The sequence below is a fragment of the Necator americanus genome, chromosome X (genome assembly GCF_031761385.1).
Source record: "Necator americanus strain Aroian chromosome X, whole genome shotgun sequence".
NCBI lineage: Eukaryota > Metazoa > Nematoda > Chromadorea > Rhabditida > Ancylostomatidae > Necator > Necator americanus.
The window spans coordinates 14,755,383-14,773,255 of record NC_087376.1 but is presented as its reverse complement, the minus strand read 5'-3'; the positions used below and the strand labels follow the sequence as shown (position 1 = coordinate 14,773,255).

Here is a 17,873-nt window from a genome sequence, read left to right as displayed (position 1 = left end):
GCTTGCTGAGCGTGTTATACAAAGTACTCACCAAGATCATCCTCACGTGCATTTCCAGAACGCTGGATGAAGCCCAGCCTCAAGAACAAGCTGGATTCCGTGCTTCAGCTGCTTGTACACCATCCAGACCATGTCGAGGGTCATAGAAGTTTGCCGGGAATACCGCCGAACCCTTGTTCTAACCTTCGTCGACTATGAGAAAGCACTTGACAGCGTAGAAACAAATGCAATACTATCAGCGCTGGTCGATCAAGGTGTGGACGTTTCGTATGTGAGGACATTAGCCAATTGCTACGATCGATGCACTACGAAGACACAGCTTTTTCGCCGCTTCCTCACAATACCCTTTGGAAAGGAGGTACGACAAGGCGATACTATATCGCCGAAGCTGTTCACGGCTGCATTGCAATGGATAATGGAATCACTTTACTGGGAAGAAAGAGGCATACGTGTTGATGGAAGATTTCTGTCGAACCTTCGACATCGTTCTCTTTTCGAGAAGTAGCAAGAAAGAGAGTAGGACTGCGAATAAACAGAAGGAAGACACAGTTTATGAAGAACGCCTACTGCGAGGACGGAGGAGTACAACTTGAAGGCTCTCAAATCGTGGAAAGTTCGTCATACTTCTACCTCGGACGTTCTATGAACATGGAAAGCGACTTGAAGGAAGAACTGAATAGAAGAATGAGAGCAGCATGGGCAGCATTCGCAGCCGTCAGGGAAGCTACGGACCAACTAACGGACAAAGATCTTGCCCATCTGTTCGACTTGACAGTTCTTCCAGCGCTCTGTTACGCAGCGGAGACGTGGGCAGACACCGCTGCCACGTCTACGAAGCTACTTGCTACCCACAGAGCTCTTGAGAGATGTCTTCTGAAGTTTAACTGGCGCACACAACACCTAGCTGGTCTTCGCAGTTCCGACTTAACAGGAATGTCTCGTCTTCGCGATCCAGCGGAATATATATCGAAAGCAAAACATAGACGGGCCGGTCATATCATGAAAAGAATCGACGGTAGATGGACTAAAAGAACGCTAGAGTGGATCCCAAGAGATGCTTAAAGCCCTCGAAGGACACCGCCAAGGAGAAGGGGTGACGTGTTCGCTACACGGATGGACCAGCTGAGAGCTCAGCTGGATACGGCTCAAGGACCTCGTCACGTCACTCACGAAGCTTGAGAACATCTTGGATGACAAGGGCGAGGGAACGAAACGAGTGGAAGAGATGCTGGGGCCCGCACGTCCAGTGAAGACGGGCCATCTAAGTATCTAAGTAAGTATATATAATATAATATATAATATAATATTACATAATATATAATGTGTTATAATAATATAATGTATTACATAATATATACATATATAATGTAATATAATATAATATAATATAATGTAATATAATATAATGTAATATAATATAATATAATATAATATTATATTATATTATATTATACAATGTGATATAGTATGATATAATATAATATAATATAATATAATATAATATAATATAATATAATATAATATAATATAATATAATATAATATAATATAATATAATACAACATAATATAGTGTTATATTATATTATATTACATTATATTATATTATATTATATTATACAATACGATATAATATAATATTATGTTATCATATATTATGTTATATTATATTATATAACATAAATATAATATAATATAATATAATATAATATAATATAATATAATATAATATAATATAATATAATATAATATAATATAATATAATATAATGTAATATAATATAATATAATATGAAGGAAAAAGGATAAAGTTTCTGGCATTAATCAATGCGCTTGGGATGCGCCCTCACGTTCACTTCAATTCAGAATCGTTTGAGGTTTACGAACGTGTAACTGGCCTTGCGGTGGCTAGCCGATGTCTCAAGTCAATGTTTTTATCTTCCCAGACAAGTCTGGTTCCAATTTATCGACCCCGGAGGATTGAAAGGCTTGGTGAGCACTAAGGCGGATTCGAACCTCCGATCGATCGTGCAGGAAGCGGAACTTCTAACCGCCACACTACATCTGCCCACAATATAATATAATATAATATAATATAATATAATATAATATAATATAATATAGTATAGTATAATATAATATGTGGGATGTGTGTGTGGCGCAGTCGGTCAGAGTTCCGTTGTAGTCACACGGTCGATGGTTCGAAATTGCTCTATTCCCAACCAAGTTTCAGCTTCATGCCTGCGGGGCCGATAAATTGGTAGCAGACTCGTCTGGGAGAATAAAAACATTGACGTGATCATCGGCTGACCCACCCAGGTCATTGTATAGGCCAACCCATGTTCCAGTACCTGGACGAATTGCAGTAAAAGGCGTTGGCGCGTGCCAAATGGCCCAAATGAGTTGATACGCCAATGACTTTATCCTTTTACAATAATATATATATATATACATATATATATGTATATATATATTGTAAAAAGGATAAAGTTACTTTATAGCCTCTTAGGACTTTGCTCCTATTCAGAAACTAGTGATCTGTGAACTGTTTTTTCAGTGTCTATAATTAATTTGTTGTAATGCTAGAAGTTGAGGAAGTTGTCTGTTTCTACGCTACATCGAAAATTATAATTTTTGTCACAGATCTTTTGCGCTTCTTGTCGTGTTGAATTCCCAGTAGATATGTTCTGCATATTTCAGTCATATGAAGTTAGTGGATAAAGTGCTCAGCATTGATCATCATCATGATCCTGATGAGGATGCGCCTTCGCGTTTGGGTTCACAATCACTCGAAGTTTACGACCGCGTGTGCACGATAAGCAATGAATTGTGGAGTCCAACCAATGTTTTGTTCTTATCCAAGACGGTGTTTTTATCCTCTCAGTCAAATCTCGTACAAATTTATCGACTGCCGGGATGGTGAAAGGCTAGCTTTGCACTGAAGCGGTTTCGGAATATTAATCGGTCGGAATCATTTTGAAATTGTGGTTTCGAACAGCTCGGACTCTACTTCTCAGCACTAAACTTGATTTGTTTCTCTAAGAAGTAGGAAGTAGGAGCAGGGAGTAGTAGTGTCCACTGGAACTAACTTTTGAGAAACACTAAGTTTCACTGATTTACTCCGCTAGCAAACTCAATTCATTGCAGTACGCAACTGCTCTCTTTAATTATAGACTCTCATAATAGTTCTTGTCGAATGATGATCTACACGTCTTCTATTTTAGCCTTAAGACGACCACAACCAATATTCCTCATTCCTATTCATTTAAAGGAGTGTGAAAAATTCTTCATAGCGGTCGTCTTTTTTGAATTCGGACATGCTATCACGTTGCAGATGACTCTTCTCAAATAGGAGCAAATGTGGACATCTCAAAACACTGCACAGTCGTAGGAAACACATTGGCAAGAATTTTTCGCTCCTAGTCCATCTAAACTTCTTCTGGAAATAAGCATAGTCTCACCTTACCGATGCTTTGTGTTATGAATTTTGTCATCAGCGAAACGAAGATAGAGTAGATGCTCCTGGTTACAAACACTTTCATATTATCCCATTCCAGCTCTCGCCATGCGTTCTCTACAGCTGCGCCTATCATTCAAGAGGATATAATATTACCCTGTCGGTCTTCACTTTTCACACTGACGATGATGTTGTTGTGTGACAGACGAATTATGGTCGCGAAGTTGTTAAATAACTAAAAAAGAATTTTACGTGTCCATCAAAGACTACTTAGTTATCCAAAGCGTCCGTGAACATTTCAATTCCATGCAAACTAGAGTCCCTTTTTAATGTCGACAAATACAAGGAACACTTTGGAACCTGCGTATAACATATAAGGCAGCGTATTCGGAATCGTGAGCTTTTGGCATGGTCATCATAGTAAGTACAGAATGTCTCTTCCCTTTTCAGTACTCTTGTATATCGTGGGACAGAACAAGAAGATCAGGTTTTTTCCAGCATCAACTTGGCTTTGAGGATGGAAAGGATAATTTTTTGATTTTGTGTATTTTGAAATATTCCTGGCTAGGAAACGTTTAGAGAGTTTTTTTTTCTGGTGTCGTAAAAGGGTAGTTGGTCCCCCAACCTCTAGCACATAAATGCCTTTTTATCTAAACATTGTCATCATATCATTTTCGGATATTGTCGTACATTTAACAAAGTTTCGAACAACGGCGATGCTGGTATTTGTAGTCCTGGTTCGTGCGCAATGTGCTTCATTTTCCAACATTGTCTTGTTTTTCTTCAAAAGGTTCGGTGCAATTGTGCGTTTTGCTCATCGACGATGTCATATCCCCAGTTGTTGCAACAAATCCCGCATGATTTCACTCACTTCCTCACTTGTTAACAAACTTTACAACGGCTAACGTATCGGCGTCGTCGCCTTCGTTAGAGTCTCGAAAGTCAGATCATTTGTAATATATCTCCTCAAATGACTTATCCAGAACAAGTCATCATTCCCTAAGATGCTACATCCAAAACCAAAATCAAAACCAAAAGAGTCCAAATTTGGGACCAAAAGAGTTCACATTTGGGATTCACTCTCGTTGATCGTCTCAGAAGGCTTGAATGTATGACTATCATCACTGTTTCTTATTTATTTTAATCTGAACCATGGGATAAGATATAAAATGCTTACCTTAACCAATCAGTTTGCTTGTTTTGATGAGAGCAAAACAATAGTTACGGTTAGGAAGGAGTACGACTTCTTTACAGATGACTTCCCATCTGCGCGTGGTGGGGCGGATGTTGCTCGAGATGCCGTCCAAGAACTGCAGAAGACTAAAGTGGATGGAGTGGTTTCCGAAGACATATCTTCTGACTCTCCAAAAAACGATTCCTCTGTTTCTAAACCATCGCATATTCCTTTGGAAAATGAAACTATTGCTCTAGAAGCACCCTTTGCCCCTTATAATAATGAAGTGGTCATCTCACAAATACCTTCGTCTAGCAGAGCCGATTCTCGAGTCGTCCGAAAATCGCCCCCGCCTCCCAAAAGTAAGTTTTGGTATTTTCTCCAATCATGTATTTTCACAACGCGTAGTTGCAGCCGCTACTAGAACATACACAACACCTTTGGCAAATGAACCTCTTCTTACTGGGATACCGACTGACGCTCCTGTCTTGCTTGTAATAGGTCAGTCAAACAAACGTTTGTTTACTGAATGATGTACCTTAACATCCAGATGAGAAGTTTGAATGCTGAAAGGATTAAGACAGGCAAATATCACTTGTGGATGAACTTACAGTGGTGCCTATACAGAGAATAATCAGAGAATAATTAGAAAATGAGAGTTGGCTTATGAATTTGACATTACTTTGCTTTTGCGCCGAATGATGAATTATAGAAGAGGATAGATCACCACTTCTAGAAAAATATTTTTGACAACATAATATCAATTATCACATCATAAACAATGCATAAACAGCCATATGCGGTATATGTAACACTGAAAACAACACAAAGCGAAGTAAGGAAGGGTTGTCGTGTTGTCTAAATACGACACTGCCTGCAGCGACACTAATGATTTCTTTCTATGCCTGTAGATTTTCTCAAAACTTGCATCGAACAGTTCTAACAGAGTCTTGATCTTTCAAAGCTTATCGTCGTAAAACTGATTATTATGTTTCAAAGGATAGCGAAGTTTGGTGCATACTCTTGCTTGAAGTCTGCTGGATATATTCGTCCAATATTCGCAACCCACTCCTCTCGCCATGGGTTTCACTGTTTATTTTAGCCGTATTGATGATTGACTCATGCGAGGTGTTTTAAATGTGAGGAACAGATCTCGTAAGAGGACCTTTCACATTCTGTAAAAGAGGGACGACTTTCCGAAATTAAAAGTGAGGATTTTGTTATAGCTCGGAGATAATATGGATACCTTTTTTATATACTGTCTCTGTATAGGAATAAATCAGTAGAGTGATGAAATTTTCGTTTGGAATGGTTATCACTTTGTGATCAGCACGTGTAAAAACCCCAGGTGTCAAGTTTCTACCTCCTCTGGTGCAACCGTAGGTCAAAATCAATGAAATTGATGGCAGTGTCAAAATCCGAAACTTCTGCAGCAATTCCGACGTTATCGATGGTATCAGTATACGCACACATTTCTATAGTACGTTTCACCTTCATCTTTTACCTTCACCTTTCACTCCTGTATATTTGCTGCACACACGGAGAAATGCATCTTCAAAGTGCAGCAAGGTACTTTTCAATACATCTATTCTTCTATATGCTATTAGAATCGCTATGATTAAGACAAAGGTCAGAAACTAAGTAAAGATCTTTCAGAACTAACCCCATATCAAGATCTGTGCTGATTTCGATTCAGAGCGGGCTGCCGGGTTCCTATAAAAAAACACTTGTGGTTCATAGTTGTGGTACATAGCACTTTGTTACGTTACCAGATTCAGGAAATGAGGTAAACACCAGATAGTCTGCTGCCCGTTTGAGTTTGCCTATCGTTTGTTTGCTGTAGGGTGATGAGGCGCTTGAGAGGATAAGTCACTGATGGCTTTGGTTTTTCCAGGCTCCGATGAAGGTAGTAACGACAAAACATTAGCAGTTAGTCATTAAAAAAAGATCAATACAAATCTTGACTACAGCTTAAGCGAATAAATCAAAGCTACGTATTCAACATGCCACGATTCAAGGGCAGTTGAACGTGGCCACTACTAAGAGATGAACCAGCAAACTGTTTTTGACTTTTGAAAGGTGTCCTTTCGCTAAGACAAAAGATTATCTCAGAAAGACAGACTATCTACATTTTCCGCCGCTGCCAACAACACCAGGTCACTCCGAATTTCATGGCCCAACAAGCGAGATAAACGGTGTCTCCGAAAAAAGCCGGCAGATGCAACATATTGAACAACGACTACTGTATATGGCATTGAATACAAGAAGGAATCACAATCACAATCACTGTACTTGTTGCTGAAAAAGTATGTGTATAAAGAAGAACGTTGTAAACCTCTTGTGCTGTGACGCATTTGGAGGAGAATAGGGGTGTGTCAACGTCCATTTGTGATTGTATTCGCCCCAGAGCTAAATCTAGACTACAGAAAAGTTCGGATTACTGGTAGACCACTGGCAACATCAGAAGGTTAGCGAACCTGCTGACACAATTTCTAGGGATGTACTCACCTTAGCTTTCCGTTTGGCTCTATCTTGGCCCTATCTTCATGTGTGTTGAATAAATAAGTCCGAAGGTATCACGCAAGATCGTGTGCGGGCTCCAATTTGTTCATGATAAGTTGCGACTTAGAGAAAAGAAGAAAAGAGAAGAAAAGAAAACAGAACTGCTGGACAATCCTTACCCTCCATGCTTTTTCCACGTACAGGAAAGGAATGTATAAACCACTGAGAGCCATAACAGAGACGCCTTTTGTCATGAACTCAACACGTCGATGTCTAAGATACCTAGCCAGGAGACGGCAACAGTTGAAATTGATGCGAATGGAAGGAGGAATGTTGAACAACAATCCGATCTACTTGGAAAATGGTGCTACCCCGCGGAGCAAACATCGGATAACGAAAGTTGTCTGGTGGGCTTTTGCGAGCAAACGAACCTCATTATCCCTTCAAATGCGTCCCGGCGCAAGGCGTTCACAACAATCTTCTTCATATACATAATTTCTTAGCGACGAGTACATATGATTCGGTCTTGTCTTTGACGCCATATGCAGGAGTCGTTTTTCGATTTGTTGCATCTGTCAGCTTTCTTTGGAAGCACCGCTTATCTCACTTGTTGGGCCACGAAATTCGGAGCGAGTTGGTGTTGTCGGCAGCGGCGGAGAGTGTGGATGGTCTGTCTTTCTGAGATGATCTTTGCTCACAACGGGAGGACTTCTTCTTTTTGCAGGGTATACCTTGATGAATTTAGAGTGTGGCTCTAAATTACATCCAAAACCTAACAGCGTTTCATATTTTCGACTCCCAGGGTTGTTTCGCCAAACTTAAAATTTTGATGCATTAATTATCGAAGAACGTTCAAGAAGCATTAGAGCTGCCATTAGAAAAGAGTTTCTCATGTGATTTTATCTGTCAATTAGAACAACAGTAAAATTCTTGCTGCTAATTACTTATAATGTGTTTTTATGGATGTATGAGTGATTATGCACTCGAAAAAAAATCATATATGAATACCAAACTGTACGAAGAGGACCAAACGACGCTTTTGGTATGTATCCGCGCCTTTGCTTTAGCTAAGTTCGATTTGAAAAGCTTTTGGACGAGCAAGCTTTTTAAAATCAATGACACTTTCAAACTCATTCTAACAAATTTCTTTTCAAAAAGTCTGTCATTCACGTTTTCACGACGTTCGCTCTGACTCCTTAAAAATGTGTGCATCAAATTAGTCGAGTTTCAGGTGCTCCTGGTGCTCAAAAGGCGAACATAGCAAGATATTTAGCACAGAAGTATGAGGGTTTCCTCTTTCTGTCTATGGGAGTGCTACTCAGAGCAAAAGTTAGCGCGGAGAGCAGAGACGAGTTGTGGCAGAGAGTGGAAAGAAAAATGGACCAAGGAGAGCCAGTACCCATGGTGAGTCGCTCGGTGTTAAAAACACCAAGTATTTTCTCTAAATCGTAAGGAGTCGCATCAAATCCATTTAAAGTTGGATACTAAACGAAATGCAGATCACCTTTCGAGATGTAATATTGTGTAATACTTCAGGAAGTGCCCTGTTAGCAACGTTTTTCAGTAATGTATGAAATTTTCTCAATTTGACACTGATCATGTAGGGAAAGTGGAGAAGGTTATGGATCTAAGAGGTTTCCCTTGGAATTGTAATAATGCGTTTTCAAGGACACTGTTTCGGTGAAACCTAGTGAACAGACTAATGTCGAATTCTGCAATAGGAAGGTGCTGAAACTACTAAGATGCTTAGATGCTACTTCTTCCTTTAAAAAGATAAAAGACAAAGTGTCTGGCGTCCCAATCCAATTCGGACGCGCCAACGTGCGCGTGCGCGTGCTGATCTCTTCAGTGACTTGAGGGGGCTATTCGATGATCAAGTCAGTGTTTTCATGTTCTCAGACAAGTCTGGAACCTATTTGTTGACTGGGGAGGGATGAAAGGCTTGGTTGTTACTAGAGCGCATTCGAACCATGGTTCACTGTGGCTGCTCGGTCGATTGTTCGAAACTTTTCAAAATCTCTCCCTTTAAAATATTTTGAATCATTACAACGGATCTAGCCGCGCGACGAGAATCCTCGTTGGTTCCGATGTGCGCGGTAAAAGATCCACTGCGAATACTCTCAGTAGGCGATTATGATCCTATCACATCTTCTACAATATCTGGTCGATATCAGCTGATGAAGGCGGCTCCGAGCCGCCTATCTGCGCCTCTCTCTATGGGACTGCGGCTGTGCAGTTACGATTGGCGCTTTAGAGTTCCAATGCAAAACTTCTTCGTAAAAAAGATATTGGTTCTCTCACCAGTGTACTGATCTTACACAACAAACCTAGTAAACTAACTGACACACCACACTGCGTAGATATCCACTACCGCTACTCTTCACCATCATCGTTTGCGCAAGATGAGCACGGCCAGAGATAAGACTACGACAACGAAATGGAAGAAAAAGACTCGGCCTTTCAGCAATTTATGGTGGCCTTGCCTTTTATTATATTTTTCAACGTCTTCACGAACATTCTGTTTCTTCATGCTATTTTCTTTATATATTTTTTTCAATAAAACTGGGGACGTTGGAGATATTGCAGAATTGATTTTGCATTTTTTAAAATTTCTCTTCTAGTGCTCGCGATCTAATGTAATCTACCTAATTTGTGCAGTCATCAAATGTCACACTCTTTTATGAATCACCTCGATCACTGGTATCAGCTATGTTCCCGTTATTCGATTTACTCGATCGGAGCAAATAATACTTTGATTCCCTCTGATTTCGTGCAAGAGTTGCCCAATAGGTTCTCTTCTTACGAGGAGCACGAAGACTTGAGCAATTACAACTTGGTCATCGGTCTTCCTGTTGTGCGTTTTATATCGGGTGGTCACGATATGAAACACACAACGGGAAGGCCATCACGTGTCCGATCTACCTAATTTTTCTTTCTCTTTCATATTTCGTAGCGACTGCCGTTTTCGGTGACGTAGACGTGGGACAGAACTTCGGATCTCCTTTTTCGCCTGTGTAAAACGGGATACTCCTGTCAACACCCTCTCAGTTAGAGGCATCACCCCGAGAATTTGAGGTGGTACGGATTTCAGGTGGAGTATTCGTATACGGGATCGTAGATTATGGAGAGAAGGGTGATTCTGTCCATTACTCCGTAATTGCCGTGAAAAACGGCCCGGAAAATACGGCATTAAGCGCTCCGGTGCGCTATTTTCTGCGACGAGTTCGATTTGAGCGCGCCAGCCCTGTGCACGCGCCTCATCTTCCGGACCGTTTTTTATGGCAACTAGGAAGAAATGGACGGAATCACCTCTTTCTCCATAATTTACTATTCCGTATAAGAATACTCCACCTGAAATCCGTACCACCTCAGATTCGTGGGGTGATACCTTTGAGCGTTTTATGTGCTGAGCGCATGAAGTTGACATTTTTTTCCTTCCTTTTTCGAATTTTCCTCATTCTTGCTAAGCGTCCAGATTTCTGAAGCATAAATTAGAGTGGACATCACGAAACTGTTTGTTAGATGAAAACGGAGAGGAGTGTTTTTGGCCCCCTTTTTTGTGCACTCCATGCCCTCAATGATCATACGTCTTTGAACCTATTTCGACTAATCTAAAACAACGCTCAAGCCTAGGCTGTTTTATAAACGCTATTTATTTCAATACTAGCACTGGAAATTTCAGAAGCTCTGCCGTGAATTGTTGTATCACCAGCTACATCGCTATGGAAAAACGAGCTGGGGCTTTGTCATAGAGGGTTACCCTAGAACAGAAGCACAGCTTGTCGATATTCAAAGCGTGGTGAGCAAAAAGCTGTTTTCTTTGGCTTGCAGGATGAATAAGTTTCATTTGTGACTAGGACTACTGCATTGGTTCGCACCTTTTAAGACTTTATTATGTTCTGTAGCCCACTTCTGCACTCGTTATTTCATCTTTATTTTAAAGGTTTTTTGAATACAAGAAAATCAGCTCGTGTTTTTAATATATTCAGCTAAAAAGAATCGACATCGCAATACTCATCGATTGTACAGAGCAATTCTGTATAGACACACTGTCGAGGAGGTTTCGAGATGGCAGTGAAGTACGGCCAGGTATAAGAACTTAGTTGGAAAAATTAGTGGTTTTTCTTCTTACATCTGAGTTTTTACCACTCAACTAGCTTTAGAAAGAACCGGAACATCTACAGTTCAACATCAACAATTTAATTATTTTACAACGCGAAGCCTTCCTCTAAAACCGTTACTGCATCTTAATTGAAGTTAATTAGTTAATTAGTTAATTGGACTTTCTAGGTGTTTCGATTACCAATTTACGAATTTCTATTTCAAAGTACCAAAATCCGCACCAATCATGCACTTATTCCCAGTAAGGGTAAGTGTTCGCTGCTAAAATCACCTCTCAATTGTGCGTAAATGTTGTGAATTCATTCTGTTAATCTGTACTTATTTTACCTATAGCTCATTAAATTGCCATTTTCAAATTATTATCATTCGATTCAATTGTTTCGCTGATTTGTCGACCTTTTTTTTTAAAGTTACTTATTATTCTTGATTTTTAATTGCTAGCGACTATACTAGAGAAAGGATGAGAGGAAGAAGGAGAGGGTCGTTTTTGAGACGATTGCGTCAATTGCATACTTGAAGCCGTCCTCGGTCGCCTTTCCTAGACAATCTGGGGCTCTCATTAAGTCCCATTGCTTACATGTTTGCAGACAAACAGTACAAATATTTTTCTAGACCGATCTGGCGTTCGATTTCAAATCACTACAGTAAAAATGTGCAATGTGAAATGATCGTTAATGGTTCTTGTATGTTTTTCATTGTTCTAAATTCGCACCTTGTTGATTCGCACCTTACATACATACATACATACATACATACATACATACATACATACATACATACATACATACATACATACATACATACATACATACATACATACATACATACATACATACATACATACATACATACATACATACATACATACATACATACATACATACATACATACATACATACATACATACATACATACATACATACATACATACATACATACATACATACATACATACATACATACATACATACATACATACATACATACATACATACATACATACATACATACATACATACATACATACATACATACATACATACATACATACATACATACATACATACATACATACATACATACATACATACATACATACATACATACATACATACATACATACATACATACATACATACATACATACATACATACATACATACATACATACATACATACATACATACATACATACATACATACATACATACATACATACATACATACATACATACATACATACATACATACATACATACATACATACATACATACATACATACATACATACATACATACATACATACATACATACATACATACATACATACATACATACATACATACATACATACATACATACATACATACATACATACATACATACATACATACATACATACATACATACATACATACATACATACATACATACATACATACATACATACATACATACATACATACATACATACATACATACATACATACATACATACATACATACATACATACATACATACATACATACATACATACATACATACATACATACATACATACATACATACATACATACATACATACATACATACATACATACATACATACATACATACATACATACATACATACATACATACATACATACATACATACATACATACATACATACATACATACATACATACATACATACATACATACATACATACATACATACATACATACATACATACATACATACATACAACACACACACACACACACACAGTTCGACTGCTCGAAAGCGCTTCAGGACTACTTTCTGAACGCTCGATGCATATTTCAGTTCAGCAGCGCTCGCCGTCCACTCACTACCGAATGAATCTCCATAAACCACCTTTCACTGCATATCAATGAATAAATATAGGAGCGTCTCATCATTCTTTTATTCATTGCAAATATATTATGAATCGTATTATTAATCTTGCATAGATGAATGAATCCATCTACTAGGCTAATACATAAGTAATGGTTTTTTATTTAATTCAAGCTTGTGCACAAAGGAAAAGGATTTAGCTCCGTGTTACTAGTTACTCGAAAGAGGATTCCCTTCTCTACAAGAGAGTGTTTAAATTTTTATGCTGAGTTCACCTTGATCACCTTGACTCCCGTTGATCTTCGAACTGGTCGAGCGGGCGCCAGTAATCCTTCCATTTGTCCCGATCGCATGCCAGCCCAGTGGTTCCTCCTTTCGCGTGGGACACGAAGAGCATCATATTTTTCTTTGAAGGACTTCGTGAAGAAATCTGACCATCGGGTCGGCGGTCTTCCTGTAGTGCGCTTAATATCGCGGGGAACCCAGTCGCTCACGGCTCTGGTCCAACGGTTGTCATCAAAGCGCATCACGTGTCCGGCCCATCTTATTTTACTTTCCTTGGCAAACGCGGCGGCGTCTCTAATCTTCGATCGTTGACGTAGGAGAGAACTTCGAATCCCGTCCCTCACTTGCGTGAAACGGGATACTCCTAGCATCACTCTCTCAATTGCCTTCAATGACGCTCACCGCGTTTTCTTCCTGCTTGCGAAATGCCCAGGTTTCCGAAGCATAGGTCAAAGCAGGAAGTACGGAGTATTATGCTGAGTTAATTTTTAAAATTTCTAGATCAATAAAATGGAGTGTCAAGTCTACAAAAACGACCACTTTTGACATCACCTTTTCTTGCGTTTAATCGAGGCCCCAAAGTCATAGTAACCGCTCGCGAGAATCGTGAAGTGTATAGAGAAGGCTCAATGCTAGCAACAACGGAGCAAAATTGGTTTAAGTGATTCAAATAAGGCAATTTTGGGCTCAAAGACACGGCTCGGTACCTTGTCGAAATTGGCGAATAGTGATTGAATCAACTTCCGTACGAAGTTGCGGTTTAAACGACGGGAGAGTTGGCCGAGCCTATGGAGTTTGATCGATTGGCGGTAGTTCGGCACATACAATCCATAAGAATAGTTTAAAAGCTCGGGGTATGGGTCCCACATGAGTTGAATGAACATAACAAAAACGAACTTTCGACAGTCGCCGCCGCATTCATTCCTCATTATGTTCATGCTCATGGTCATAAGTAGGGGACGAAAATTGCTGTCACGAAGCAGCGCAGGTTCGAGTTTTTTTTTTTTCAAAGGGTGTAATAGCGACCAATATTTATGCAGATTTGCTCCAAAATCGTCTTTATCCAGCAATCGATTTTTGATGACGCTGTAACAGAGTGCCGTTAACAATCCTGGTATGGATTGATATGGACAAAAACTAGTGGTGTTTGGAAAGCATCTGCCGAAAATTTCGCAGTAGCGCAGATTTTTTGAGATGCTCTGGAAGTTCCCGTTTTAAATATATTATATAGGGAAACTACCGCTTGTATACACATAACATATCTGGCTCCCTCTTCCTTGCCTATTTCATCCTATAATGGCCGAACATTCCACCCATATTCGACACGTACTCCTTTACGAGTTCGAATCTGGCCACACCGCTGCTGAAGCCCATCGAAACTTAAGTCAAGTATTCGGCACTGAAGCCCCTTCTGATCGGTCTGTGCGCGCCTGGTTCCAGCGCTTCAAAGCCTGAAACAAGAAACTCGAAGATGAGCCTCGCCCTGCTCGACCGACTGCAATATCATTCGAGGAACTGAAGAATCTGGAGGAGCAGCATCCATATGAAGGTGTGCGGTATTTTGCTGCCAGTCTTGGCTGTTCGCTGTCCACCGTGAGCAATGGACTGCGATCTCTCGGAATAATGAAAAAGCTCGCTCATTGGTTTCCACATGCATTGAGCGATGGCAACCGCCAAAGACGCCTGGACATCTGCACTCAGCTGCTCTCCAGAAGCCGCAGATTCGACTGGCTGGAGACCATTGTCACTGGAAATGAAAAATGGGTCCTTTACGTCAACCACACCCACAAACGTGCGTGGCGCGTTGGCGATGAAATGCCGGATCTTTTCGTGAAAGTGAAATCCACGAGAAGGTCATGTTGAGCGTCTGGTGGGGAGTTCATGAAATCTACCGTTTCGAACTGCTGCCGGACAACTCAACAGATACTGCCGAGGTCTACTGCGCTCAACTGCAAAGACTGGCCGACAAGATCCGCAAGGAGCAACCGAAGCTTGACAACGTTCGCCTGCTGCACGATAACGCGTGCCCTCACATCGCGAAGAAGACTTCTCAGAAAATTCTGGAGTTCGGATGGGAAGTTCTACCGCACCCGCCATACAGCCCGGACCTGGCCCCGAGCAACTACCACCTCTTCCGATCGCTTTAGCATCACCTGGAAGAAAGGCGCTACGATGATCGTGACCACCTCGAAAATGACCTTCGGGCTTTCTTCGGCTTCAAGTCGCCGGAGTTCTACGCCAAAGGAATCCGTGATCTTGTGATACGTTGGCAGAAGGCTGTCGATGTTGATGGGGTTTTTCGTCGAATGATAAAATGTTATTAAAAAGTTGTGTTGTTTTGAAATTTTGCCGTATTAATTTTGTTTGAAGTCCATACCACCCCAGATTCGTGGATTGATGCCTTTAAGCGGAGTCGAATTATGGCGAACCTAACGAAGATTTTGATTTTATTTGTATAGTCACAGAACGACAAAGTTCGATTGTGCACTGCTCGTTCAACCGTTGTGACAATTCAGAACATGAAATTTCCTGCCGCCCTCCCCTATCCCCTTACACCATCTCGTCCACACTGGCTGCCATGCATTCGCATGGAAGAGCGATAGAAGGCAAACGTTTTCAAGCGATGAAGGAACGAAAATTACGGTACACAGTATTATTAGAATTCCTAGAGGTGGCCGTTCGAGGAAAACTATGAAAACAAATTGGTCAATGTTTGGAAGGATCAGGGTAGAATTTCAAAGATTATTGTGCGGCTCACAGGTTCGTCTAACATCGTTCATGTGCTGCCTGTTTGGGGAAGTTCCTGTGAGAAACAGTTGATTTCGTGAAGAAAAGAATGACAGGAGCGGTGTTTGCAGAAGCCGCATTTGCATTGAAAGCAGTAGAATCTATTCGCAACAGGAATTTGACCTTTAAGATTGAAGCTGGTGTTGATTGGACGCCGAGCATAAGTCAGACCATCATTTCTGAACGACAGAAACTTCGACTAACCATTAGATAGCACATGTGCCTTATCCTGTTCCGTTCAATTCAAGTACTGCTTTTGCAAATGCTTCTCAAATTACGCTGTTGTTCACGGGAACCAAAATAAATTATTGCAAGTTTTTTTTTTACCGAACATTCTGCCGTCACATGAAGTACCCTGGGAGACACACGGAAATCTTCAAAAATCTAGCCAGATCTTTTTGTACGTCGACTGGTTAAGTGAGCATTGTTGTAAATTTCGCTAAGAATCTTCATATCGATTCTTCCAGTAGTTCTCTTCGGTCTGGCACCCCTACGAATCTGCTCCTTAATCCTGCTTGCCCATTCAATTCAATGAAGCTTGAGAGAGGATGCTGATAGCGGCTGTCGATAGATTCATTGAGTCTATGCCACACAGATAGGGGTTTTTTAAGGGCAAATGAACGTTCTCCACAGCACTAAATCTATATCTATGTTTCATTTGGGGTTTTGATGGCTGCTACTAAATAATTGTTTTTCGGTGTCATTGAACAAAACGTCGATTATTCAACCTATAAGTTAAGCCCCATTTTTCATCAAAAAATTAAACTCTTTTTGAAGTCTGAGTATTCGTGCTTTGATATGCTATTTTAATCGCAGTCGTGATACAACTTCAAACTTCATCCAACTCCGATAACCCATCCAGCAATTCGAGCGAAAAGCAGAAATTGTCTACTTTCCGGTTATTGTGAATATGGCGGCTAGCTGAGCATTCTTGAGGTGCAGAGTGTAGTCGAGACCTTTCAACAGAAAGTTTCCTCCGAACTGGAGGCTATCCTCCCCTCCCCCCCCCTCCCCTCTCCTTGCCTCATTTCTGCAGCTGTCCTTTTATCCATTACCAATATTTAAAAAACATCTTGGTGCTGTTCAACTTGCTCAATTTGCTGTTTCTTTCTTTTTGCAGAAGAGCAGCTGTAACAATCTCAGATGTGATTCATTCGTTTCAGCAGGAAAAACTATCCGATCGCCTTCCTTATATGATAGTAACAAAAAATACATTGAAGAGCAACATGATCACACCACTTTGGTGTACATCTTAGATATGAAATACAACGAAGAAAAAATGAATAAAAATAAAATTATTCATGAATATGTTCCAGATGATTCACCGAATGTTGTGAAAAGGAGATTGGCTCTTTTCAAACAAAACACTCTCCCAATGCTAAAGCTACTGGACGAAAGCGGGCTGTTACGAGTGGTAGGGAATCCATTCTTTTTGTTGCATTACGTCGTGAACAATGTACTGCATGCTTCATATGAAAGATATTTCCCAAATCTTGCGCAGGGTCGAGCCATATGCTACCTAATACCTACTGCCAACGAGTACTATGAAAGTACAAAGGAAAGTTAAAGAGAGCATATAAGGAATTCTACGCTGTGGTGATCTCTAAGAGAAATAATAATGTTAGGGATGCGAATTACGAATATGAGCGGATTTGGGCTCAATTCTCCCCAATCGTCTTAAAAGACG

General features: G+C 40.2%; 2 protein-coding genes across 4 annotated transcripts; both read left to right on the top strand.

The window, feature by feature from the left end:
- Positions 1-130: 130 nt before the first annotated feature.
- On the top strand, positions 131-505 carry RB195_023156 (uncharacterized protein; the record flags this gene model as incomplete). Its single annotated transcript, XM_064210497.1, has 1 exon — positions 131-505. One exon carries the CDS (start codon positions 131-133, stop codon positions 503-505), a length of 375 nt encoding a protein of 124 aa, XP_064066378.1.
- Positions 506-552: 47 nt separating this feature from the next.
- On the top strand, positions 553-17,753 carry RB195_023155 (uncharacterized protein; the record flags this gene model as incomplete). 3 transcript variants are annotated; one of them, XM_064210494.1, is made up of 8 exons in its annotated part: positions 553-1,015; positions 4,709-4,990; positions 5,043-5,129; positions 8,362-8,534; positions 10,813-10,929; positions 11,120-11,219; positions 17,503-17,600; positions 17,688-17,753. In XM_064210494.1, 8 exons carry the CDS (start codon positions 553-555, stop codon positions 17,751-17,753), a joined length of 1,386 nt encoding a protein of 461 aa, XP_064066375.1. The 3 variants fall into 3 exon arrangements, with proteins under 3 accessions (XP_064066375.1, XP_064066377.1, XP_064066376.1); XM_064210495.1 differs by lacking the exon at positions 553-1,015 and having other exon boundaries at positions 4,624-4,990; positions 17,503-17,753; XM_064210496.1 differs by lacking the exons at positions 4,709-4,990; positions 5,043-5,129; positions 8,362-8,534; ... (2 more) ...; positions 17,503-17,600; positions 17,688-17,753 and having other exon boundaries at positions 553-1,062.
- Positions 17,754-17,873: the final 120 nt, after the last annotated feature.